The sequence below is a fragment of the Thermobia domestica genome, chromosome 4 (assembly GCF_964235325.1).
Source record: "Thermobia domestica chromosome 4, izTheDome1.hap1.1, whole genome shotgun sequence".
Classification (NCBI taxonomy): Eukaryota; Metazoa; Arthropoda; class Insecta; order Zygentoma; family Lepismatidae; genus Thermobia; species Thermobia domestica.
The window spans coordinates 253,658,871-253,678,253 of NC_137457.1; the positions used below are offsets into that span (position 1 = coordinate 253,658,871).

General features: G+C 36.8%; 1 protein-coding gene across 2 annotated transcripts in view; it reads left to right on the plus strand.

The window, feature by feature from the left end:
* LOC145683988 (proteasome inhibitor PI31 subunit-like) overlaps positions 1–19,383 on the plus strand; it is a 46,514-nt gene that overhangs the window by 14,784 nt on the left and 12,347 nt on the right. For both annotated transcript variants that reach the window (XM_081755749.1, XM_081755748.1), the window contains exons 3-4: positions 3,522–3,829; positions 16,216–16,368. In XM_081755749.1, the coding sequence (XP_081611875.1) occupies positions 3,522–3,829; positions 16,216–16,368 (461 nt within the window). The remainder of the gene's footprint in view (positions 1–3,521; positions 3,830–16,215; positions 16,369–19,383) is intronic.

The window sequence follows — 19,383 nt, forward strand, 5'->3', positions numbered from 1 at the left end:
TCCTTCTTTACAATAAGATCTTCACATTTTATTGTATCAGTAACGGAAATTGAAGAATAATTACAAAAATTTTATCAGTATTGGTGGTCACTTGCCATTCCCTGTATACTGTTAGCATTTCCTGTTATACATATTACTACATACAATAATTTTTAAATATCTGTACAAAGATTAATTACATTAATCAACATACTAGTACTCTTTTTATGTGGTTTTTGTATATAGTAGGGTTGGCAAAAACCATGGTTTTTATTGAAAAAAAAAAAAAAAACAACTTTTTTTTTGGTTTAAATCATTTGCTCTGCGTATTTATATCACATATGGACCGAAATAAGTCTGTTTTGCCTTGCTGTTATTATGCAACAACCGGGTTATGCTGGAAGGGGTGACATAAGCTTAAAACGAAATCCAAACCTCTTCTCGGCTTACATCCGAGAGAAATTGTCTTTCATTTAAACTCGAAACCGGGACTAATGGGCCACAAGTGCGATACGTCTACTGACTCACTCACGAAGGATTCCTGATAAAAATACGTTGTATTGATCTACTTGTTAATATAATTGTCAAGAGTCATTTCAAAAGGGCAAAAAAGATAAACAGTTACACAAGTGAAACCATTATACAGAATTATGTATGGACAATTTCAAAATACTACAGAGTACAGAAGAACTAATTTGATCCAAGTTAGTTCATACGACTTTTATTAGTCCAAGTTAAAGAACTACAACACCTTAATGTGCATATCAGGAAGAGAAGTGAATAAAGATACGAATTGTTTGAGTCCACTTTGGCTCTGACCTATTTATACGTAAATAGATACCAAAGATACTTCTGATTTTAATAAATGCCACTCGTGGGGTCTAAATGACCCCCCTCCCAAAGTACGGCATTTCGATGTATTTCTTCAATAGTAAACATTATTGAAACGAAATAATAGTTAGAATTTTTCTTGATTACAATTGCATTACAGTAATAACAAACTATAAAAAAATCACAAAAGAAACATTCATAAACTTATATAAGAAACAAAAGTTGGTTTTGTAGTATAACCTCTTTGAGTAGTAAATTGGGATTTTAGGTCTGGATATCATACGAATAATATACGGGAGTGAAACGTGATAACCTACAAATCTGTGTTCATCAAGATTTTACGAACACTTACACTTTTAGGAACATTTTTCTTTTTTTTTGGGTTAAATTTTTGTTTGTTTGAAAATACCAGCTGGTTTAAACCAGCCAACCGTGGTATATAGTGTTCCAGATTTATCATCATAGTATAAATAATCGAAAACTAAATACCGGCAAAATAAATCTGAATAGAGATTGGGATAGCTTGATTACTGTTTACATCAGTAGAAGCAAAAAATACAAACATTAGGTTAAAAAATATTATGTTTTTAACGTAAAAATTTATACAATGAATATACATATAAAAAATAGAATAGTAGTATCACGTGTCTACATTGAGTACACTACAATTCAAATAAATTTCTGCGCGGTGGCTCATTGGTAGAGCGTTCACCTTCGGTGCTTGGGGTTCCTGGTTCGATCCCAGCTCGCGCCGTGTGGACTGTGGTGGACGAACACCGTGCTCGTGGGTTTTCTTGGGGTTCTCCCGTTTCCTCCTACTTTCTTCATTCCACCAGTTTATTCATTTTTCATAATCACCGTCTCCTTTAGCCTAACCGGCATAATCGTGGTTCGTAAAAATCAAAGATTTCATTTCAGTTTTCAAATAAATTTCTTGACGAGTGATTAGGACTACAATTCGAAGATAGAACAATCCATTTATTGATAAATCTGGAATGTATATAAGCATACACAAAGAAGGGTTTATTAATAGGTTGGATAGTACACTAATCTTGGGATATCTATTCAAAAATTGTTGTATGCTAGTAGGAGTAGCCAACAGTTTGCTGGGAACGGCAAGTGAGCACCAGTACTGATAACAGTGGAAATTTACATAAAGTTTGAGAGGGAAAAAAAGCTCATATTGTGAAAAAAGAGTTAAGCATGTGTTTGTCCTTAAGGAGGATTGTCCGATTGTAGCAGTCGAAATATTGGAAGAAAAGTTCACTGAGGAACATTAGCAGATGAGTTATTCAATGTACCATTAACATTATTTGGCTACTGCTTGTGGTAAATTGGTCGTAATAAAGACTAAAATAATGCTGTTTTTGAAAACCAGATATCGACAATCAGGAGACTCGATGGTCAGCATAAAAGTGTTTCTAATACATTGCTTTCACGGAAATGTAATTCGGTTCTAGTAAAACTCGATCGATATGAAGGGTAGTCATTCAAAAGGATTTCATTGTTTGAGATTTGTTATATATCGCGAGCTAGAGTCTCACTTTCATAGGGAGCTAATGGCAGTTTGCGAAAATTATGTCATTTTATACAGTACAGAGATTCAAGTTATCCTACTTTTTAGTAGGAAGAGAGGAATGGTCCTACTTTCAAAAACAACTTCTACTTTTCAATCAGAAATAAATATACCCAAATAATATTTACATTGAGTTTACGCTTCATTCTTGTGGAAACACATGGATGAACTTGATCCCAGCTGCTGAAAGTGTTATAATTCAGTGGCCAGCAATAAAAGACATTTTGTCCCAAAGTTTCCCAAACAATACCAAAAGTTAGGATAATGCAATTGGTTTAAATTGATAGTGCAGTATGTAAAATATTTTCCTTTGACAGTTTGTAGCCAGTTGCATTTTCTGGTACATGCATTTCCGTTTGAGAAAGTTTTAAAGCTGTTTCAGAAAGAGAAGCCACTAGTGTATGTGTTTCATGAAGAATCTCGTACCCTTATTAAGGATTTCTTAGGTTGTTTCATAAACGTCATTGGGCTTGTTCAAAGTATGTTGAATACTTATCGAAACAGAATTTCTAAGTTCCTATAAAGTGTTAAATGTTACTGAATTGAAGGAAGGTCAGGAACAAGGAAAGCTTAGAAAAAAATTAAAACAAACTCGTTGTGTTTCTTTGCATGGGATAAGGTTTTACCATTGACCAATCTTGTTCTAAAAAGCTGTTTATGCTATCGTAACTTGAGTGAAACATTGTCTTCTACAGCCATTACTTCACTTGCATAATCTGTTTCCTTACTTCCACCTTTGAATTAAGTTTTGGGTTCTGATGAGCAAAGAATAGTACGTAGTGCAAATCCAAGATTTTATTTTCCTTCTTCTAAATTGACAATCTTTGGACAAACATTTTGGATTTGAAAAAATCTCTAGAAGAAGAAATATGTTGTAATGCACAATAATATAATAATCATTGAACATTATGGAAAATATAATCATCAATAAACATTATGCAAATTACGGAACGATCTTCCATTTATTAAAAAAGAATTCAGGTTGTAAGTGTATGTAGGAAGGATGTATACTAGTTATCTTTTTTACTCCTACTTTTTGACGAAAAATTTCTTCTCTTTATCACTAAAAGTCGCTTGAATCCCTGACATTGTTATGACTCTAGATATACAGTATATTTATACTTTTTATTTTCAGCGTGTGTCCGACTTAATGGTGTCTCAAACAATGTTTGATGCTGATGCGCTTGTGAAAACTCTGCATGGACAGATGAATGAAATAGTACCAAATAGCAGACAAGTATTCAATACAGTGCAGCTGCAGTTGTTAGACCCGGTGATACCTCGTAACAAACAGGAAACAATGACGCAGACTGAGGGACGAGTTGTAGTGTCCAATGAACAAAGAAATGATCCGTTTTCTCCAGAAGTTGATCCCCTATCGTCGGGATTTATACCAAATCCACGAAATCCTCGAGCCCCTACTGCTGGTTTCGATGACCACTGGTAAGTATATTGTAGTTACTTGAGATATCCTGTTAGGTCCTTTTATATATATCACCTGGAGCCGGCCCATTCACGGTTAAGTGAATCACTTCCATCATCTTTCTAGTTCATTTTAAAATTCTTTACTTATCTCTTTATGTGATTCATAGCGTACATCTCTCATTGTTCCATTGTGTAATCTGAAAACGATAAATGTCTGATATTAGTAAATGCCCCCATCCATATGTTAAAAGAGGCAGAATGATCATTGAAAATTTGTGCTCTAGGCACATTCGCATGTTACTTTTCCTAATGTGAAATTGTTCCTGCTCTCGAGCCTAGCTTAATATGCCTAGTCATTTCTTCTTTAACACTTAAGATTCGTTGTACTTTTTTACTACAACAAGACGAAGCGCTAGTTTAGGTCGGGTCTTATATATGAATCTCCCAGTTACTTTCTGCGAGTGGTGGTCGGTTGTGTGGAAAACTTAGTTGGACTAGTACCTAGGGAAGGGGGGCCTTTTTTCTTATATTTTAACGGTGAATTTGTGACTGTCTTGTGAACTGGAATATTATTTCTGAATGCATTGTTGTATTACCAAGAAACAAACTATATATATATATATATGCTGGAGACTGAAATTTATATACAGTAGTTCGTAAACCCAGAAGCGAAAATGTTAATGTTCCCATCCATAGATAAATTCTGTCTCAAGATATACGTGGATATTCACTTCTAATTCGACATTTTCGTTTTCAACTTAAATCCTTGATTTTCGTGCCAGCATTGTGACACGCTTTTATACATACATACATACATATATATATATATATATATATATATATATATATATATATATATATATATATATATATATATATATATATATATATATATATATATATATATATATTCAGTATCAGACCAATTTTTTTGCTCTTTGTATTAAACTTTTCTGTAGCAAAGAGGACAATGTCATCAGCGAAACAAAGACGGGTCAAATGCTTCCGTTTATATATCCCTTTGTGATACAAGTTTAGAGATGGAAACATATTCAAATAAATTATGAAAAACTTGGTGGAAGTAGTATCACCCTGTCATATCCTCGTCTCTACGTCTCTATTCTTACTGTCATTGCTGTCAGTATCTCCAGTCACTTTTTAGTGGCAGTGACGATGAGTGCATAATAATGTCTGATACGTGAACTGTTATTATTAGTTCAAATACGGGTGTTAACGCCGCAGCAGGAACCCAAAATATTTGTCATGCGAAAAAAGAATGCACAGTGAACCACAGCAAAGCAACTCGTTAGTTCCAGAAATTTCGTACAGGTTGTAAAAATATCGGAAGATCATCAAGGTCCGGTCGCCCCAGAATAACAGATCCTGAGGCCGTACGACACCCTACTGAGGAAAATCCTTCCACCAGCACAGAACGATTGCACAATGCAACAAATTGCAAGGTCACAAAAACTTTTTTCGAAAATGTGGGCGCTCTGTATGTATTTCGACCTCCTGAATTCGAAAATGATACTCAAAATGTCGTATCACCTACAGTTTTGGTACAAATCGCTTACATTTGCAATTGATGACAATGCAATGTAATTATATTATAATCTATATACGAAAACACCATATAAAGCTCAGAAGCGGCGCATAGCTTTCAATTGTTCAACAGTTGCGCCCCTAGCAGCACACAGCGAACTGTCACATTGGAAATGGCGCTTCCTGTTCGTCACTGTGTTGTTTGAGGAAGGAAGTTAGTGTTAGTGTACAATGTCTACCCGACGCTGTGTAAACTTTCCTAACAGTTTTTGTTATATTTGTGCTGAACTTGTGAAAGAAAGACCGAAGAAACTACTGATTTCGTCAAAAAGGTCTACCATGCCTATTTCGGAGTGAAACTATGTGACATTAACAAACCATGGGCTTCACAGGTCGTATGTGCTGTGTATGTAGAAGATTTACGACGGTGGGCGTCAGGAAAGAAGAGTCATTACGATTTGGCATCCCTATGGTCTGGCGGGAGCAACAGAATTATACCGACGACTGCTACTTCTGCTCTTGTAAGGTTACTGTTTTACTACTTTACAATATTCGCTCGGCATTTCATCCTGTTCCACATGGCCCGGATATACCTATACCACAGCCTCCGCAGACATTAGATACGGACGACAGTGATGACATAGATACCGTGCAGGAGACGGATGATATTGAGTTTGAAGTAGGCATAGATGAGGGCTCTATTTTATTTACTCTCTCAAATCAAAATGATTTAGTCCTGATCTGGGACTAACAAAGGACAAAGAGAGCTCCTAGGCTCAAGACTGTGTGAAAGAGATTTGTTAGCACCCGGTACGTCCGTTACATTTTACAGACAAATGGACTTGATATTTTTACACAATATTTTGCTCAAAAGGACTTGTTAGTGTACTACAGTGATGTACAAGGTTTGGTGGGTCAGTTGAACATTCCGTACGCGCCAGGTGACTGGAGACTTTATTGACTCATCTAAAAGAAGCCTGAAGGCAGTTCTGCTGCACAATGGTAATATGTATGCCTCAATACTTGTCGGCCATTCTGTGCACCTGAAGGAAACATGACAACATGAAGGTGCTTCTTACTACCACACATTATGAAGATCACAATTGGATGGTGTGTGGTGATTTGAAAGTGTAGGGTGTGCTTCTAGGACAACAATCAGGATATACCAAGTTCCCTTGTTTCATCTGTGAATGGGGCAGTCGGGCTTGTGACAAGCATTGGGAGCAAAAACAGTGGCCCCGAAGGTTGGAATTGGTTCCAGGGAACAAAAATATCAAGTGTGACCCTGTAGTGGAAAGAGACAGAATACTCTTACCAGCTCTGCACATGAAATTAGGCATAGTGAAGCAGTTTGTCAAGGCATTACCTAGGTGTGGCAATTGTTTCAAATATCTGAATAACAAGTTCCCCAATCTGTCAGCAGATGCCAAGTAGAAAGAAGGTGTGTTTACTGGTCCCGATATTCACAAGCTAATACTGGATGAAAGTTTGATGAAAGTTTCTTTCATTCAATGAAGCCGTGGGGCGAGAAGCCTGGACTGCCTTTAAGTGTATGGTTCAAAACATCCTGGGAAACAATCGTAGCCCAGAATATATCGACGTAGTTGAGAACATGCTGACGAAATTCAAAATGCTGGGATGCTCAATGAAATAAACTTAGATTTTTTACATTTGCATCTTGACTTTTTCCTTCCAAATCTGGGTGCTGTAAGTGTGAAACAGGGTGAAAGATTCCATCAGGATATCAGGGACATGGAACGACGATACCAGGGCACTTGGAATGTTCGGATGATGGGTGACTACGTCTGGATGCTTCACCGTGGGTACCCGGAAATGCCGCATAAGAGGAAAAGCAGGGGCCACGCCATAATCACTAAGAAAGCACGGAATAAATGAGCTTAATGCATGTTTTGAACCACATTCTCTGTATACATCTGTTCACTGTGTGCGTATTTCAATATTTTGTTGTTTTAAACTTATATTCTACTTCAGCGTGATTCGTGTTCCATATGTATATGTAATACTTCAATATGTGTAATCAATATTGGTAACGTATACGATTTGTGCCAAAACAGTGGGTGATAGGGTGTTTTGAGTGTCATTGTCGAATTCAAGAGGTCGAAATACATAAAGAACACTACTTTTGCGTAAAAAAAAAAAGGTTTTTTCACTGTTGCACTGTGTTATCAAACAACTCGGCATGTCCGAGGCCACTATAGTGCGACCTTCACGAACTCGGAAAAATCATGAGGCGCTATCACATTGTACCAAATGAGCTGAGCCCAGAGGAGAGTGAATGTGTGCCGACAACTGCTGCAAAATCGCGTGATGTGCGTTTGCTCACGCGTCAAATGGATGTCACGTACGACGAAAAGTGGATTTTTTTCCCCCGAAATTCGAGCGTGCAAAAACAATGATTGAGCAATGGCCTTCTTTAGAAGCGGTCGTCAAACAGGGCCGTTTCGAGCCTGTGTATGGTTATGAGGGTGTGATTCACTTCAGCTTCATTCGTAACGTTTGTATCATCAATTCTGGCTTTTATTCCAAACAGTTGGAACAGATGTATGCTGCACTACGCCAAAAATATCGTGTGCTGGTGAACTGAAAGCGCGCTCTGCTGCAGTAAGAACGCAAAACCATACTCAATTCTAAAAAGACAACAAAAAATTTACGAATTTTGTGGCATCGAGCTGATACCACGCCCAGCATATAGTCCTGACCTTGGGCCTTCGAATTACTACCTATTTCGGTCCATGGCGCACTTTCTGAAATCATGATACTTCACCAACCATCAGGAGGTGGATACACAGTGACTGACCTTTGACTCTATGGGCAAGACGTGGTATGCACGTGGAATCGAGGAAATGGGAGGAGGGTAGCTCAGACAGACCAATACTAGGGGCTGTAATTTGAGTGTTAACCTGCTTTCATTCTACGGTAATAAATACAGGTTTGTTGTGTACCAGAATATTGCAAGACTTCGACTCATTCTTGTAGATCTTTACAGAGGCTGAGTCGTTTGCATTGGAATAAATTGAAGTTGTTACTTGTCTAAGATACCCTGCCACAATCGATCATGTTCGATGTGATGTCTAAAGCCCGGAATTAATGGCGAAATAAAAGTCCGAAAATGGTTGGGAAAATTGCAAAATAAACACCCAAAAATGGCAGGTAAAATGGCAAAATAAAAGCAGTCACGAACTTTGGGGGAAAAAATAGATACTAAAATATGTAAAAGCTATAATAGGCTATAATTCGTTTACTAATCGAATAAAATATTTCATTTTGCACTTTGTACTTACCACTTAAAATTCTAGAAACTTGCGCAACCCGTGAAGGGACGACATCTAACAATTCATTCGCCATTCTTCAGTAGTAACATTGAAACAATAACTTAAAAACATAATCACATTTTATTCACACGCAGTTACATTGGCACAAACATTCAAAGCACAAGAAATACTAAAGTGAAGTCATTTTACACTACACTAGCAGTTTATTTTCACTTACGAAAGGCTTTTCGTATTTTTGTTCTCTGAAATTATTAACATCTTTTTAAGATTTTCAAAGGAAAGACTTTGTCTCCTGTCAGAAAGAATTCTCTTTAGATGTGAAAATGATCTTTCCACATCTACAGATGTTACTGGACCATACTTGAAACATGTAATTTGGGAAGGATCCATGTCACTGTCAACAGTTGTATCAGCATCACCTTCCATAACACTAGCGATGTCCTTCAATTTTCCCAAATCTGGATTAACACTTACAACACGATCAGACTTACGCCGAATGTACTCGCCCTTGTCACCAGGTACAACACTCAGATCGTTGAGAGTATCATTGAAGATTTTCAGAGAACTGGCAAGAGTCTCTCTCTCTCTCTCTTTTTTTTTTTTTTTTTAATTTAATTTTATTTTATTTTATTTATTTTATTTGGCAATAGCATCTGGTAACTTTGCAAAATGTGTTGCAAGGAAGACTAAGTCTTTTCTCAAGGAATTCTTCTTAAGCAAACTTTGAGCAACCTTAATTGAAGACGCATCATCCTCATCAAAAGTATCAATGATTATCTTTTGATGGGTGCAAAGTTGTTAGCATAATAGAGAACAGCTGTAATCCATGTACCCCATCTCGTTAAGACAGGATATGGTGGAAGCGTAAGTTCAGGGGCCAATTCGCGAAACGCACTTGTTCGCGAGGGAGCTTTCAGAAATACCTTTTTCACATTTGACACAAGAAAGTCAACGTCAGGAAAATGAGAATGAACTACTTCTGCAATTCTATGTAGCGGGTGTGCCAGACAGGTGACATGCAGCATACGTGGAAATAGAACCTTAAGGGCTTTTGCGGCATTTTTCATGTATGCAGCTCCGTCTGAGACAAAAAGAAGGACCTTATCGTATTTTACACGTTCTGGCCACAGAATACTCAGCGATTTTGTAATAATAAAAAAAAAAAAAAAAAAAAAAAACTGTGCGATTGCCGTGCCATTTACTTTTTCCAGAACTTCTGATGCAATCAAAAATGTTTGTGTGCCTTCTTCCCCTCCCAGAGTTCCAATTACAACATTGGCAATGGAACGTCTTAGAATATTGCAAGTTTCATCAATTGAAATCCATATATTTTTGTCAGCAACACTTTTGCGGATATCGTCAATAGTTCTGCTGTACGCGCTATCAACGTAGGTCTTTCTCAAAGATGATTCACTTGGAACTTTTTGTTTCGTGTATTTCTCGAGAAAGTTTCTAAAGGAAACATTTTCTAACTTCCATAAAGCAATCCGCGTTAATTAGAGCTTCACACAGATCATTCGCTAAACTGTTAGTACGCGAAGCGGGATTCGTGACTGTTCCAAGAAGATTTTGAACCGTTTCACCAACTGATTTACGTGTCCTTGCAGAATTGTGTTTTGCAGTGCTTATATAATGTGTTACAAAATAACGCTTTTCAGCGGAAACCACAGTTTCACATAACTTACAAAACAGTACAGGACCCTCTGTTGAAAACATAGTACGCCCGAACTTGCTCACAAATTTTTCCAACTTCTGTTGCCTAGAAAGACTAACTTTCAGCATCTTGAAATATTGAAACGCACATAAATACCAGTTCTGTATCACGCACTTCTAAGACTCACAATAACTGCCCACCTGGCTACTTCTTGAAAGTAAGCATCTTCGTTTGTCATTCCAAAAACCGAACACTGCTTCAAAATTCCAAGAACTGAATACGCACTAGCATCCCCGCCCCTCCACTTGTTACATTCCAACGAGAATAGACCAGTTATTATCAGACACCAAGATCGCTTGGCCAGATAAGAGCGACTCAGATCTGTTGTATGCTGTCATTCATGACTAAATAAAGATAAGTGGAAGAGAAAACCTGTAACAATGGCAACAAATTGTTTCTAAATTGTGAAATTGCACTTTTCCTGAAAATATCATGAAAATTGCAATAATTTCACTTAGGGCATTTTGCCATTAATTCCGGGCTTTAGTGATGTCCAATAGTATGGACAATTGCATGACGTCACAGTTCCCACTCAGGGTGTCTATCGGTCACGAAATCAGAAAACGGTCATGAAAGTCAAGAAATTTAGCTTTCATCTCACGATTTTTTTTTTTTTTTTTTTTTAAATCTACAAAAGTAGACTGGAAAATTTTGCTCCATAAAACGTCAAAATTCGCCACCAAAAATATCTATGGTCGACTTTAGAAGCTACCAAATTGCAAACAAAGCGCGCTTCTATCGTATTCATGAAAATTCGGCCCAATTCGCATCCAAAATCGCTCTTGAGAATGTTACGAAATTTTATGATTTGGTAAAGAAAAGGTCACGAAAAAGTCACGAAATTTCATTTTAAAATTTTAGTAGACACCCTGCCATTGCAGCAGACTTCATTATAGCTACACCAGATGTATATTGTCCTACTCCTGCTTGCATCTTTCCATTGGGCATTTACCATGCGAATCTCCCCGTTTTGAAAGGGACTGTTTAAGAAGTTCGAAAGCACAGTAATCCATAGGACTGGAATCTTAACGTAGCAGCATGGATGCCAGTTGCAGCTGGTATGTGTAGGTAGAAGCTGAGTGGTGGTTTAGCCATTGTCACACAAAGTTACATCTGTCATTTTCATGAACATCACTGTAGGACATGAACATGTCTGAACTTTTTTACCGTCGTTTCAGTAGATCAATGATTTGTCCATTGTCACAACAAATTTCCAGTGATCACTAGCTACATAACACTCGTACAACCTTTGTTCTTTCTCGTTTGTTCCTCGATATGCCATGTGTCAATGCATGGACTCTGCTGTGTCCTTGTGGTAGCTTGCAGCCTCAATTTGTGATGGTTGCACAGTTCACTATTGTGTCACAATGGATTTTTATAGACCGCCATAAACTGGATATTCTTTATCACATGTCTTGTGAATTTTTCTGTGACTCGTCTTACCTTAAAGACATTGTTCCGACACTGTTGTACTTTGCAGGAAATGCTTAATTTGCATAAGAAAGAGCCATGGCGTACCCTTTCCAGAAGCCTCACTCTGCTATACAACAGCTGAGTCACTGATATATTTCTGCGTACAGTTTTGTTGCTCTTTAGAACCCGATTTGACAAGTGTTGCTGTATGTAACTTATTCCAGTCAGCTTTTGTAAAACTTTTAAATGAGCTTCTTCGACAGTACTTAATTTAAGACCATTAATAAGCGCCATGGTCTTCATTGAATATATATAAAGTTGCACCACAGATAAACAACAGCCTTTCGGACCATGATATACAGGTTTCAAGTGCTGTATACAATTGCCGCTCAGGTTACAGTGGTGTAAAATAACAGTACAGTAACGACTACAGATATTTTGCGCCTATGAACTGAAATGTCTATTGATTAAAATAATAATAATTGTGAGAATTAGAATTAAATATATGAAAATTTAAGAGTTTTTTAAAAATAGAATAATACTAATTACTAGAACGTCCGCAAGTTATGAAGAATATGAATTCTGGAAAATTTCGGTGAAGAAAATTGTTCGTTGCAGCATATCGTGAACTTCTGATGTCGACTGCGAAGACTCACACATTAAAATACATGTATTTGCTTTTCCTTTACTGTCTCGATCTAAATCCTCGACGAAACAACGTACTCTATCTCACACTCGCTTCTAACGTCGCACTGAAGAAGATTACAGTCATGCCAGATACCACCACTGTTCCGTCATCTTCTTAAGTTGCCGAATCTTGTAGTATTCAGCGGTGGCTTTAATGCGCCATTTTGGAGGAACTTTTGTTGTCTGGTTAAATGAATAGGTTTCGTGTGCTTGGTTTTATAACATAGATTCCTGTCTCTACTATAGCCAGCAAATTTGAATATCCATTTCATTCATATTTTAATCAACTTTGTTTTTACACACCAGTGTTGAAACATACACAAAAGTTCAGATACTTGAACTGGCAGGGGGAATCAAAGCCTAGCTTTCCGCATGCTCCGCGTATGTTCTGTCATTGTGCAGCGATATACAGCCCTCAGGGTTCAAAGAACTGGACGATTTCTAGTCGTTATGTAATATAAGTTATATTGGCCCATACCGAATTTGTGAACATATTCACAATGTATATACAATACAATAAAACCGGTTAACTCCACTTCGTTTCTGTGAATCTTGCTGTTTTTTTAAAAGGTGTATTTTTATATGTAAAAATAGAAGTTCTGATCAACATTCAGGCCAAAGCACTTAAGCTAGAAACTTGAATTTTTGACAGTGCATAATGCATAGGAAGGTATCACTAAGAAAAATTTTTTGGAAATTCAACAGGGAAGGGGGACAGGAATAGGAGTGGCAATTATTATAGTAATATATCCATATCTCCGAATCTCTGAAGGGTGGAGATATGAAATTTGCTATATGGATTTCCCATTTAAAGTAATTAGACATATGTCTCACCGTTTTTCAATTATTTTCTCTAAAAAGGGTGAGGTTACAATTATTATAACAGGCTGCCCGTATTTCGAAATTCCTTAAGATTAGAGACATGAAATTTGGAATGTAGCTTTTCAGTTAAAATAATTAAAGACGTGTTTCAGCGTTTTTGGTTATTTCTCCTACAAAAGATATAAAAAGGGTGTGAGTTGCAATTGTTACAATAAAATGGTCATAGCTCGAAATCCGATAAAAGTAGAGACGTGTTAATTAAAGACGTGTTTCATCGTTTTTTGATGTTTCCCTTAGAAGGAAATAAAATAGGAGTGCGGTTGCAGTTGTTATAATAAAATGGCCATATCTCGAAATCCCTTATGATTAGAGACATGTTAGGGATGTGAAAAGTGCGAGGCCGAGCAAATGCGGAGGTCTGGGGGACGAAGTTCTCAGCTAGCTGACTGCTAATTTCTTTATAAATTTGGCCGTTATTTTGAAAATTGGCCACATTACAACAATTTTATTCTTGAGCTGCTGAGTTAAATTTATCTCCGTACGTTGCCACCTAATTCAGGCAGTCTGTTTGTATATGATTCTTTCTTTCCTTAGAGATTCAAGAAATGCGCTCCCAAAGTCTATTCCAGAATTGGAAGTTGGAACTGATGTGTGCACAGATATTAGACCTGATCGAAGTGTATAGAGTTGTTGATGATGGTGTCTGAAAATTTTTAAATATACTCTAAATATTTGAACCTCAGTTTTATTATTATTATTATTTGCGTGACGTCTTATATCAGAATTTTTTTTATAAATATATTCATTTGGTCATGTATGCTACAGTTTTCAAGTTCTTTTTTTATTCCGCAATGTGTAGCGAGTCCCTTCGTCGTTCCGTGGTGAAAATTTCGTTGTTTTTATTTTTGTTGTGAGTTCAAAGTCTTTTACTTTTGCATAAATAAACATCGGTTAATAAATCCATTGACTCATCTATTGTCCGTTCTAGTGCAAGTGTCTACGGCAATACCTATAGTATTTTACAAATTTCGTCCAAGGGAGCCTTTCTCCATTCAGGTAGAAACTTAGTTTTTGAGCTGGGTCGTTGACTTTTGGAAGAGAGAGAGACGGAGAACGCGAAAGGTCACTTCTAAAGACTCACAGTCTGAAATAAACAAATATTTTAGGTAGGATGACACTTTCTGGGGAAAAAGTTGAGATGACATAATTTAAGCTGTTTTTACGTGTATTATGCATAGTATACTGTACATATAGAGTCCGTGAATAAAAATGGACCATAAGTAAAGCTTCATCTGCTGTCGATCCGTTCTAGGTCCAAGTTGCAGTCACCGAAAAGTGTAGTTACAGATTACTAACAAATAATAGGTTACCTGACTAACGGGTTTATTTAGTAAGGTGCATACCTGCATCTGTTAGCTTAAGTGAAAGGGATTAAGAGAAGAGAAAAAAAGACAAGAATGTACAGCATCATTTTGGTAGTTAATTAATATATTGAATTTATAAAGGTTGACAGTATGAGTGGCAAATTAGGAGATAGATATCCTTTACCAGCATTTTTTTTTTTTTTTTTTTTTTGTTTGTTTGTTACGGAAATGGTTTTAAGGAAAACACGAGGGTGGATCAATAAGTAATTGACAGCAATTTTTTCACGCGATATTATACTGATCTGGAACGTGAAATTTGATACGGAAGTACTTTGAAGTTCGCACTGTAGTCAGAAGTTGTTCGATCAGATGTACCTCAAGGGGCAGATGGGTGAACTACTGAGCAAATATGACGCATGTGTTACAGTCATCTGCAAGCAGAGATGTGTAATTTTTTAATGAACCTCACTGACATCCATAAGATCATGAATGATAACATGTCCGGACCATCTGGCACGGTATGCTGTAGAGGGACATGCTTTCCTGGAAGCTGTCGTTACAACTGTGCGTAGTGCCACTACACACCTGAAACAAAGCGGGCATTCATGGAATGAAAGCATACCGATTCCTCACCAAAGATATTCAAGATGGCTCAATCTGCGAGAAAAGTGCCAGTGACTGTATTCTGGGATATGCAGGAGGTTCTGCTTGTGAATTCGCCCCATGCTGCTGTTTTTGTTCGTAAGAAACTTGAGAAGATTGAATGGAAGGCGCCATACAGTGCTGATCTATCGTCTTCAAACTATCATCTCTGGCCCGTTGAAGAAATTCTTGTCCGGGCAACGTTTCAAATCTGACGACAAAGTTAAATCAGTTGTGCGCGAATGGCTGTACTATCAAAGGTCAGACTTCCATGAACAGGGCATTTCTAAAGTTCCGCTACGTTGACAGAAGTGTGTTGAGAAACTTAGCCGCTACGTCGAAAAATAACTGTAATATAATCCTTTACTTTGTATGAATTCTTGATGTGTTATCTTCCACATAAATTGTTGAGAATTACTTATTGATTCTTCCTCGTACTACGAATAGTAATAGCAATTAAATAGAGGCATTTGTGAGTTTGAAAACTACATTATGTTGAAAACAAAATAACACTTCAGTTAAATAATACTTTACTTACTGTGTTAGATATGAGTGTATTATCTCTGTAATAGTTTTTAATCAGAATTTATGTATTTTCTAAGTTAGCAACTGTGCAATTAGTGAAGAATATCTTAGCAATAAGCAATACCGATGAAATGATTATTATTATTATTATTATTATTATTATTATTATTATTATTATTATTATTATTATTATTATTATTAGGATTGCCACTTTCATTTTACAGTTTCGTTGTCTTGAGAGTGGCATTGTGCATATATTTTGTATAATTAAGTAAGAAAGACTAAGTAAAGAAAATGATTTCAATATGAATTACGTGAAATTTCGTTATATCTGTACGGCTTAATTTACATTATACAATGTTTTGAAATGGCGCTAAATAATTTATTTGTATTTGCTCTTAGGAATCCTGACACAGATCCTTTAGCTGTAGGTCGAGGTGATTTAGACCCCTTGGGAAGGCAAGGAGGTGGAATGTTATTTAATCCATTCGGTGGAGGAGGACAACCAGGTATAGGGCCTGGTCTAGGAGTTCCTGGTGGAGGACGATTGCCAAGGTAATTTTAGATTTTTTTTTTTTTTTTTTTTTTTTTTTTTTTTTTTTTTGTAGTGTTTTTCACATAAAGTATTACAATGCGTTGTAATTTGGACCACAGAATTCTGCTTTTCTGAGTGCTTTAATAGAATTAGTTTTTTTTCTTTCTTTTCTTTTCTTCTTCATGATTGTGATTAACGTATTAGAAGTCGTGTGGAACCTTATAGTTAGTCCGTGAACCTTGTAACGACCATTCTATATTAATGTAAATACGTACGAGAAAGTATCAAAAAGTTCGTGCAATCACCTAGAAGGAATCCACTCTGGAGAACTCTGACACCGTGATGGTATTAGTAGTTCTCTGCGTAGTCACCGTGTCTAGTGACACATTTTTGCCAACAGTTCACTTTTCGTAAGCCCGTTTTGTAAAAATCTCCAGTTTGGCTTTGAAACCATAGTTCCAACCTCAGAAATGACGTCATCCCTATTTCAAAATGGCGTCCTTTTGATGGACGCTTCGTCGCTAGTTCTGCGAGTATTAGGGTGAGCAATACGTATTTCATATCCTAATTCCACTGCCTTCATCATGGATGCATGGGCGGAATGACTTGGGCAGCACTCCTTTTGTGACCAATCCACGACGCTTGTCTTTCAGTTCCTCTCGTAACTTACGTGTAAGACTTCTCAAGTGTAACATTCCGTTTTTGATAAAATTTGGCAGGTAGATAATACACATGAAATAAATAAGTTTTTTTTTTAATTTTCTGTGGAAAAATGGTTTTAGGGGGGCAAAAGTCCCTCCCAAAATTTTGAAAGTTGACGCCCGAAAGGCAAGAATAAGTAAACCGAAGTGAATGAAATTGTGCAAATTGTAGGCGTAAGATGAGGGAATACGTGTTTCGTATTTTTCTGGACTAAACGGTTAGGTAAAGCATGGATCCCTCCAAACCTTTGATCACGAAATATGAAAAGTGCTAATAGCAATGTCAGAAGTGCCTAAAAGACATGAAGAATTGCAACAAAACTTTGTGTAGGGACAATACGCAAAAATTAAACGAATACTTGTTTTTCACGGTTTTAGAAGGCAAAAGCTCCCATCCAAAATTTTGAAAGTTGCCACCCGAAAGGCAAGAAGAAGTGGACCGAAGTGAATGAAATTCTGCACAGATATTTTAGACGTAAAATAAGAGAATACGTGTTTCTTATTTTCCTTAAAAAAAAAAATCAGAAGTGCCTAAAGGACATGAAGAATTGCAACGAAACTTTGTGTAGGGACAATAAGAAAAAATAAACAAATCCATTTTTTTTTTTTTAATTTTCTGCAGAAAACTGTTTTAGGAGCCAAAAGCTTCCCCCCCCCCCAAAAAAAAAAATGAATGTTGACGCCCAGAAAGGCTGAAGGCAAGAAAAAGTGGACTGAATTGAATGAAATTTTGCACATATATTGTAGACATAAAATGTAGAGTTATTTGCCTCTCCAAACAGACGGGGACAGAAACTAACAAGTATTTCCTACTTTCAACCATCTATGCATTGGCAGATTTTAACTATTTTAACTTTAGCCGTTTCCTACCTATAGCATATTTTATCATAATATTTCAAGGAAGTGAGGATTATTCCTTTACAATGTTTTTCCGCATAAGCAAAAACGTGTTGTCGATTTATTTTCTGTTTACTGTTGATGTGCTAAATTTGAAGCAAATTGGAGGGGGACACTTAGAAACACGAATTGTCTTATTTTACATATACAGTATCTACAGTCAATTTCATTTATTTCGGTCCACTCCTCTCTGATCTTTTACGGTACCATTTACTGTTTTCGGAAGGAGCCTTCGCCCCAACATTGTTTTTCCGCAGAAAATAAAAAGTATTCGTTTGCTTATTGTTCCTACAAAAGTTCCGTTGCATTTCTTCATGTCTTAGGCACTTCTGACATACTGTTAAGAGGCCTCATTTTATGTTTGCAATATCTGTGTACAATTTCATTCACTTTGGTCCACTTTTCTTGCCCTTCGGGTGTCAACTTTCAAAATTTTGGGTGGGATCTTTTGCCCCCTAAAACCGTTTTGTGCAGAAAATATAAAACACCTATTCGTTTATTTTTTGCGTATTGTCTCTACACGAAGTTTCGCTGCAGTTCTTCATGTCCTTTAGACACTTCTGACATACTGTTCTTTTAGCATTTTTGATATTTCGTAATCAAAGGTTTGGAGGGGTCTGTGCTCCTACTTTTTTTTTTTTTTTTTTTTTTGTTTTTATATATTTATATATATATATAAAGGAAAATACGAAACATGTATTCCCTTGTTTTATTTCTACAGTATCTGTGTACAATTTCATTCACTTCGATCCGTTTGTTCTTGCCTTCGGGCGTCAACTTTCAAAATTTTGGGGTGAGGGCTTTTACCTCCTAAAACCGTTTTTCCGTAGAAAATTAAAAAAAAATATTCGTTTATTTCATGTGTATCATCTACCTTCCAAATTTTGTCAAAATCGGAGTGTTACACTTGGGAAGTATTACATGTTAGCCAGGAGATGGGAATAATAGGTACTAGTAATAGTTTGCTTCTGTGGTAGGTAATCTGTTGTGGTGACCCTCTCACAGTCCCAGAAAACGGAAAGCATTACCTTGACGGCAGACTTCTCCACTCGTCCCTGTTTACGATCGGGAAAGGAGGAGTGTTTCCATTGTTTACTCTTGTCCTTTGTTTCTGGGCCATTAACTTCCATATGTTGTCAATAGTCTGCCGAAAAAGTCATCTTCATCTACCTCACAACGATGTAGCATTTGTCTTGCAGCGTCCTTGCGATTTCTCTTCTGGAAAAGTGTGAGCCGTGGTTTCAAACCTCAGGCTACATCGAGTTCAGTGTGAAGAAAGAGTTGTAGAAAATTTCCTCCTTCCCCCTGAAAACAGAAATTTTCAAAAACAAGGAGAGACATTTCTCTTTATTTTTAATGAGGGGTTTTATACAAAGTTTCAATTTAGAACTTTAGGGGGGCGCGGTGGCTCAGTGGTAGAGCGTTCACCTCTGGTGC